This window comes from Diplotaxodon limnothrissa, linkage group LG4, assembly GCF_057381915.1.
Source record: "Diplotaxodon limnothrissa isolate DT_005_m linkage group LG4, D_limnothrissa_male_GT1.1, whole genome shotgun sequence".
NCBI classification, from domain to species: domain Eukaryota; kingdom Metazoa; phylum Chordata; class Actinopteri; order Cichliformes; family Cichlidae; genus Diplotaxodon; species Diplotaxodon limnothrissa.
Window position 1 is genome coordinate 1,763,049 of NC_140599.1, and position 8,514 is coordinate 1,771,562.

General features: G+C 42.8%; 1 protein-coding gene across 1 annotated transcript; it reads right to left on the reverse strand.

Annotated features, from left to right (window-relative positions):
• Positions 1–908: 908 nt before the first annotated feature.
• Positions 909–5,241, reverse strand: LOC146632988 (stonustoxin subunit beta-like). The gene is made up of 3 exons (XM_085351925.1): positions 5,186–5,241; positions 1,593–1,639; positions 909–1,444 (listed from the first exon to the last, which is right to left on the reverse strand). Exons 1-3 carry the CDS (start codon positions 5,239–5,241, stop codon positions 909–911), a joined length of 639 nt encoding a protein of 212 aa, XP_085208051.1.
• Positions 5,242–8,514: the final 3,273 nt, after the last annotated feature.

The window sequence follows — 8,514 nt, forward strand, 5'->3', positions numbered from 1 at the left end:
TCAGATCATCAGAGAACAGCTGATCAGCAATCAGTGGTGCCAACAGCGCCTCCTGTGGTGAGAGGATGCAATAATGCAATGTAGCATTTTTCCACTGAACACTTGCAGTCATGGAAACTGTCTGTTGGATCTGTGTGACGTTGCTTTCTTGGTTAGAGTTCCTCACAAATGTCCAGATGATTCTTCTAATGAGGCGTCGACCATGTTTGCAGCTCTTTGGAAGAAAACGTCGCCCTTTGCCATCCTTACTTTTCTTTGACTTCTTCAAATGCAGCTGAACTCCAGCTGGTATTTTCTTGGACTTTGCAGCTGTTTCTGGTCATCAGTTCATTCCTGCAAACCTCTGAAGCTGAACAACAATGATGCTGCATTGCTGGCTGATCCCAAAAGGTTGATTCTGTTCATCTGGACGTTTTCAGAAACGTTTGCTCACTGATCAGGTGACTTCTTCAGTCTCAGCTGACTGCAGCTTTACAACCTTACAAACAGCACATTTGCACAATGACTGAAAGCAGCAGCACCTGATATATATGATACTAATATAATACATATACATATATAATCCATACTAATGATGAAGGAGCTGAGCTCACAGTCCATTGTTCATTCAGTGAACTACTCAGTTTATTTTGGGCCTCAGAAATGCTCACTCTGTTTGTACATCACTGTCAGCAATAGACTCATTCTGCTGTGTGGACAGGAACACATGTGACATCACTTCCTGTTTGTTTGTGACTGAAGAGGAAGAAGTTTACAAGGAATCATTTGGAAGAGTTTCAAACATCAACTGATTGAATCCATGAATCTGAAAACGTGTTTGTGAGTGAAAGAGACAGACATGTACAGACTGAACTATCTGTTCAACAGTCAGAGTGTTTCTGTAACAGGAGACACTCTTTACACTCCACTCAGCACAGGGACACTGAGGAACCAGGATAGAACATAAACCCAGGATAAAGAGTTTGAGTGAATGTGGTGTTGAAGGTGTGGAGGTGGATCAGAGTGTCAGAGGAGACTCTGTAGAAGGACAGAGTGCCAGCAGGACAGTCCACATACACTGCTGCTCTGTTAGAGACAGAGGAGGAGGAGGAGGAGGAGGAGATGGATGTTTTTATTCTATTGTGCCAGACATAACCAGGACCATCATCAGAGCAGACCAGACTCCAGGACTGATCATTGTTTCCAAACAAACAGTCATCACTGCCTCCTTTCCTTCTGATGCTTCTGTAACTCACTGATATATCAACGTCTCCTCTCCACTCGACCTCCCAGTAACAGCGACCAGTCAGACCATTTCTACACAGCAGCTGATAAACATAATCAAATCTGTCTGGATGATCAGGATATGACTGAACCTCCTCCACATGTGTCACCTTCCTGTTGTTGTCAGACAGTTGGAGCTCTGTGTTCACTGTGTTTGTGTCGATTGTGAGTTGACAGGAATCTGATGGAGAGAACAAACACAATCCAGCTGCAGTTATTGATCCATCATCTGTTCATTGATTGACACTTTGATGATGACTCCTGACATGATGAAGATGGTTGAATGTGTGCTGCTTTGTTTTCATGAATCCCATTAAAAACACACTTACACTTCCTCAGACCTGGTCTCAACCATCGGACTCCAGCAGGCTCCACCCTGAAAGGAGGAGGGGGGTCAGAGCAGCACAGTCAGCATGCACACATGGACATTACATGGCTCTCACACACACACTGTTACACACTGAGCTCAAAGCTCGGCTCCACTGTTTTATTCAAAGAAATCTACATTTATTTATCAGCACATTTAAAAACAGCTTGAGCCAAAGTGCTGCACAGAGTAGAGAGAAAATAGGAAACATACACAGTAATGACTATAAAGACTGGTCAGGATTGAAAGCTACAGAGTACAAATGTGTTTCCAACCGGCTTTTAAAAATGTCCAGTGTTGGTGACGACCTGATGTGAAGGGCGACTGTTCCAGAGTTTGGCTGCAGCCATCGATAAAGCTCACCTCTGTTTTTACGTCTAGTTCTGGTCAGAAGCTGCTTATCTGCAGACCTGAGGGCTCCACTTGGATTCTTTTGTTAAAGAGAGATAAGATGGAGCCAATCCATTCACAGATTTAAAGACAACCAGATCTGGAAGTGGATTCTACCACGTACTGGTAACCAGTGGAAAAAGCTGGTGATGGGTCGTCTAGCACAGACCCACCGCTGGAACCAGACAGTTGATGAGGGAGAGAACTGTGACAGCGCCGTTCCTTCACTTGACCTCAGTCGCTCTCGTCTGCTCCCTCGTAACACTGCTCTTTATTGAGCTTACATGAATATGCACAAGTTCATTATGACGTCTTACACAGGTATGAACAAAGAGTACCAGTCTGTGCATAGTGTGTGTGTGTGTGTGTGTGTGTGTGTGTGTGTGTGTGTTCGTTCCAGATGTGACCCTGTGACCCCAAAGCTGGTGCTAAGAGTCCAGCGGTCCCCCTAACAAAGGGCTCTTACAAACCTTTGCCATTTCCCAGCATGCAAGGCACTCGTGGATGCAGGCACACCATTCAGTGCTGACAAGTATGTTGATGTCATTTTGAGGCTACAGGAGGAATTTGATCACAGATTTGCTGACTTCAAGACACACAGAGCCACCTTTCACATTTTTGCAGACCCCTTCTCCTTTGATGTGCAAGATGCCCCTTCTGTGCTTCAAATGGAGCTCATTGAGCTGCAGTGCAACTCTGAACTCAAAGCAAAGTTCAGGGAGGTGAGTAGAAAAGCAGACAAGCTTGGACAATTTTTGAGAGACTTGAGCCCTAGTTTCCCTCGGCTTTCCCGAATGTTCAAGCGGACCATGTGCCTTTTTGGTAGCACATACTTGTGCCAAAAGCTCTTCTCCACTTTGAACTTCAATAAGTCCAAGTACAGGTCCAGACTTACGGATGATCATCTTCAAGACATACTGAGGGTTGCAACTGCTTCCTCCCTCAGGCCAAATCTGGCTCGGCTATGCGAGAGGAAACGCTGCCAGGTCTCTAGCAGCAAGGAGTAGGCAAGAGAAGCCATGTTCAGAAGAACAGTTCATTTTCTACAGTGTTCCATTCATGTTCAGAAGAAGGTTATAGAACTGTTAATACAGACATTTCAATCTAAATACAGCAGATATAGAAGACTGAAAGAAACACACAAGTTCACTGACTAAAAATATCTTATTATTGTTTTATTTATGTATTACTGATTGATTTATTTTCTTATTAATTCTTAATTTGTTTATTTATTTTTCATATTTTGTGTTAAAAAATAAAAAAAGAGATTTGAGAAGATTGGAATTTTTTTAACCATGCCTTTCCTGTGGAAAACCTAATGCGGCCCAGCCTCACCCAGACTCTGCCTGCAGCGGCCCCCAGCTAAATTGAGTTTGAGACCCCTGTCCTACACCATAAATCAGTAAGAGAGGGTACGACCTCTCTCATGGCCCCAAGTGGTGTGTGCATGCCAGAGCACTCTGGAAGGCACACAGAGTCTTTACAGACTACTCAGGATCAAACCTCTATCATTATGCAATCGATTATACAACTCTAAGCATATATGAGTAAATATTTCTAAGCATAAATGACAATCAATAATATAAACCTTACAGCTGGTTTTAATAACAGAATTCATTTGTTTCTCAAATGAGAAAGAGCTATCGAGAAACACTCCTAAATCTTTAGTTCTGAACTTTTCCAGTGGGCCAAGGTCAACATTATTAGATAATGCTAATTCTTTTCCCTTACATTATAACAATGTGAGGAGTTAATGCTAAGTATACTGCCATTAGCGGCTAATTCTAATTAGGGGTGAATAATTATTAGTAGCTAATGCTAATTTGACGTGAATTAGCATTATATTAGTGAGGAGTTAATGCTAAGTAGGCTGCCATTAGTGGCTAATGCTAATTTTAGACTAAAAAGCATTAGCAGCTAATGCTCATATTGTTTTCCTTTGCTTTGTAAGAATGACAGCAGCTAATGATACGAAAAGTCTGCCATTATTAACTATTGTTAATTTGATGTAAATTAGCATTATCCGATAATGGTAACCCTTTTCCCCTGCATTATAACGATGTCAGGAATTAATGCTAACTAGGCTGCCATTAGGGGCTAACTCTAATTAGGTGAATAATTATTAGCAGCTAATGCTAATATTGTTTTCCCTTCCCTTTTAACAATGTGAGCAGCTAATGCTAATTTGATGTGAATTAGCATTATATTAGTGAGCAGTTAATGCTAAGTAGGCTGCCATTATTAACTAATGCTACTTTGACGTGAATTAGCATTATGTGCTAATACTAATACTGTTTTCCCTTAATTTTTAACAATGTGAGCGGCTAATTCTAAGTACGCTCTTGTAAATAGCTAATTCTAATTTAGTGTGAATTAGCATTATTCAATAATGCTAACACTGTTTTCTCTTACTTATTAAAAATGATAGTAGCTAATACTAATACTCTTTTCCGTTGGGTAACAACGATGTGAGGAGTTAATGCTAAGTAGGCTGCTTTTAGAGGCTTATTCTAATTAGGGCTGAATAATTATTAGTAGCTAATGCTAATACCGTTTTCTCTTTCCTTATAACAATATGAGCAGCTAATGCTAATTTGATGTGAATTAGCATTATATTAGTGAGGAGTTAATGCTAAGTAGGCTACCATTAGCAGCGAAAGCTAATTTGAGGTGAATAAGCATTAGTAGCTTATGCTAATACCCTTTTATCTTGTGTTATAATGATGTGACACTTTTCTCTGCTAAGGATTTGTGTGACCATGATGGAAACTCTGATAAGCTAATGCTGCTAAGCTAATGCTGTTTATGGGCCCTGTTAGAATCAATATTTCATTCTCATTCTGTTGTTTGACAACAATAACAGAAAAATGTGCACTTGAGAACAAATTTATTGTGAATTCAGCTGTGAATGTACAGTTTGTCATTATTTAAGCTTCCATTTCCAAATGTTAGCTGACACTTTATTAGGTACACTGGTATCTATATCAGGTACACCTGTGACCTAAATGTTCCTGCAAACAGACTCCTTGGAGACCCCTACATAAATATCCATGAACTATCCAGCTAGACTAGTGTGTCTGTCCCTGAAAATATTCCTGCAGGAAGTGAGTGAAAGACACAGGAAATGTTTCCAGCTCTTCCTCCTCTATCAGACATTCTTCATACCTGAGAGTGTCCAGTCTCCAGCCTGGATCCTTCAGTCCAGCCGACAGCTGCTTCATTCCTGAGTCACCTGGATGATTGTAGCTCAGGTCCAGCTCTCTCAGATGGGAGGGGTTGGAGCTCAGAGCTGAGGCCAGAGAAGTACAGCCTTCCTCTGTGATCAGACAGCCTGACAGACTGCAGACACACAAAACAACAATCTATCTGTCAACAGTTGTTTTCTCTTTGTCACAATAACATCTATCCGTCCATTGTAACTTTAGGGCGATCGTGGCTCAAGAGTTGGGAGTTCGCCTTGTAATCGGAAGGTTGCCGGTTCGAGCCCCAGCTTGGACAGTCTCGGTCGTTGTGTCCTTGGGCAAGACACTTCACCCGTTGCCTACTGGTGGTGGTCAGAGGGCCCGGTGGCGCCAGTGTCCGGCAGCCTCGCCTCTGTCAGTGCGCCCCAGGGTGGCTGTGGCTACAATGTAGCTGCCATCACCAGTGTGTGAATGTGTGTGTGAATGGGTGGATGACTGGATATGTAAAGCGCTTTGGGGTCCTTAGGGACTAGTAAGGCGCTATATAAATACAGGCCATTTACCATTTACCATTTATTTATAAGTGACAATACCCAACAGACAACAACAGTCATCTGAAGCTGTTTAACAGTGTAAGGTAACCGCCTCCACTGTGAGCAGCACTTGGTGATGGTGGGAAGAAGAACTCCCTTTGACACAAAGATCCTCCCAGTGAAAACAGGCTCCAGGAGGAGCATCTACCATGACTGGTTGCAGGGTGAGGGGAAAGAGAAGAGATGAGCTCAGAGAGACAAGAACAAAACAGAGAGACAAAAGTTAAGGACATGCAGTAGTGACATATAAAAGCATCAGGAGTGAAAAGTGGGGAGAAGAAAGCAGAGCATCATGGGAAGTCCACCAACAGCCCGAGCCTATAGCAGCATAACTAAGGGATGGTTCAGGGTCACCTGATCCAGCTCGAACTATAAGCTTTATCAAAAAGGAAAGTTTGAAGCTGATCTTCAAAGTAGAGAGGGTGTCTGTCTCCTGAACTCAAACTGGGAGCTGCTTCCACACCCAGTCCAACATAGCCAGGCTTTCTTTGCTGCTTTGACAAAACCTCAAATCCCAGTCAGAGATGATGAGCATCATCACAGTGATGATCATTTCTCTGTAACCCAGGCTTTCTGCTTCAGGATCTGTGCACGCTCACAGAACAAGGAGACCTTTCACTAAATGGATGGACTGAGCTCAGCCTACAGATGAACTGGTGCCAGAGATCATAAAGAACATCAAACAGTCAAATTCAACACTTTTAATGGAAATATGAGATTAATGCTGCAGACAATCATGAAGCTGCTGAATTCATGAACATCAAGAATGCAGCGAGTGGTAAAATAAAGATTTGACCTCAGTGTGCTCAGTGTTCCTGTCTATTCCTAACATATTCCTAACATGATAGCTGCACTTTAGAGCTCTAAAACTGGAACTGACACATATTTAAACTCTACATGTTACTCAGTACATTCAGTTCTGACACTCGCCCACAGTCCAACAAAGGAAACATGGAGATCACATCAGTTTGTCACCAAAGTCTAATTATTAGGGCAACTTAACCTGTTATAATCTCGTTAACTCATTAACTGATTAACGTCAGCAATTATTTTAATCACAGTTTTTAAAATCATGATTATTGTGAAAGTGCTCACTGGCTCTGAATATAAAAGCCATGGGTCACAGGAGGGATGTTGATCAGTGCTGGCTTGAAATGGGCGTCATTATGCGTCTCAGCCAATGGGAGCATTGAGGGTGGGCCTAATACTACTGCAGCGCTCACATGACCCAGGACAGAGAGAAAGGGGCGGGGACAGAAACATGGAGACAGGTACAGAGCTTTGACATGTTCATTTTAAACTGCTCCAGGAGGCAGTGTTGATACAACTAAAGTTATCTGTTGTTGAAGAAGTCGGTCTGAGGAACGTTCTTAGGATCAACAAATGACGGCATGTATGAGCCTCAAGACGCAGCGTCACAAGAAGAACACATGAGCTGTAGAAAAAGGAGAGACTACGAAAGCCACGGCGTTACAACATGAACCAGCTGTTGGTCTCTCTGGAGACTACTGGGCGTGGCTGGGTAACCATGGTTACCTGGGAGTTACAGAAACGTGCAGAACATGTGATTCATGTTGCACAGCAGTGGGACATTTGAAATAAAGTCAGCACACTCAGTACAGATAGTGCATCAAATATGATGCTGCTGCCAGACGTCTGCCTTTGAACACGTCCCTGCATCGCGCACAACACCAAGGTTGCCATGGCAATCACAGCTGACAGGGACAAAGTGCACAGCTGGAAGCCTGCAGGTATATTTAACATGATGTATTTCTCAGTGTCCTGTCGGTGTGTGAGAGACAAACAGCCTCTGTATGTGTGTGTAAATACAGCATGAATATGTAGAGGACATGTTTGTGGATATAAGTAAATGAAAGCTCTGCGTCATTTGAATCTTCTTGTTTCTGTTGCAGGTCTGTGACTGAACTTCTGGGAGGAGAAACGTTGGTTTCATGCTCTGTGATTCTGTGTTTTGTCATCTCTCTCAGGTGATGGAGAGCTCAGATGATGACCCCTGCCTACGTGGCCACTTCAACTGTGAGAGACAGAATGTGAAAAAAAAATCCATGAATCCACATGGTAGGATTTGTAAAGAATTTATTGGTAAATCAGGGTGGAAAATAAGTATTTGGTCAATAACAAAAATACAACTCAATACTTTGTAACATAACCTTTGTTGGCAATAACAGAGGTCAAACGTTTACTATAGGTCTTTACCAGGTTTGCACACACAGTAGCTGGTATTTTGGCCCATTCCTCCATGCAGATCTTCTCGAGAGCAGTGATGTTTTGGGGCTGTCGCCGTGCAACACGGACTTTCAACTCCCGCCACAGATTTTCTATGGGGTTGAGGTCTGGAGACTGGCTAGGCCACTCCAGGACTTTCAAATGCTTCTTACGGAGCCACTCCTTTGTTGCCCGGGCGGTGTGTTTTGGATCGTTGTCATGTTGGAAGACCCAGCCTCGTTTCATCTTCAAAGTTCTCACTGATGGAAGGAGGTTTTGGCTCAAAATCTCACGATACATGGCCCCATTCATTCTGTCCTTAACACGGATCAGTCGTCCTGTCCCCTTGGCAGAAAAACAGCCCCATAGCATGATGTTTCCACCCCCATGCTTCACAGTAGGTATGGTGTTCTTGGGATGCAACTCAGTATTCTTCTTCCTCCAAACACGACGAGTTGAGTTTATACCAAAAAGTGCTACTTTGGTTTCATCT

Excerpts from the sequence above, each read along its gene's own strand:
- LOC146632988 (XM_085351925.1), bottom strand. The coding sequence starts at position 5,241 with ATGAAGCAGCTGTCGGCTGGACTGAAGGATCCAGGCTGGAGACTGGAC. Across the intron at positions 1,640-5,185 it reads TGGAGACTGGACACTCTCAG|GGTGGAGCCTGCTGGAGTCC; the intron begins GTATGAAGAATG and ends TCCTCCTTTCAG. Across the intron at positions 1,445-1,592 it reads GAGACCAGGTCTGAGGAAGT|ATTCCTGTCAACTCACAATC; the intron begins GTAAGTGTGTTT and ends TCTCTCCATCAG.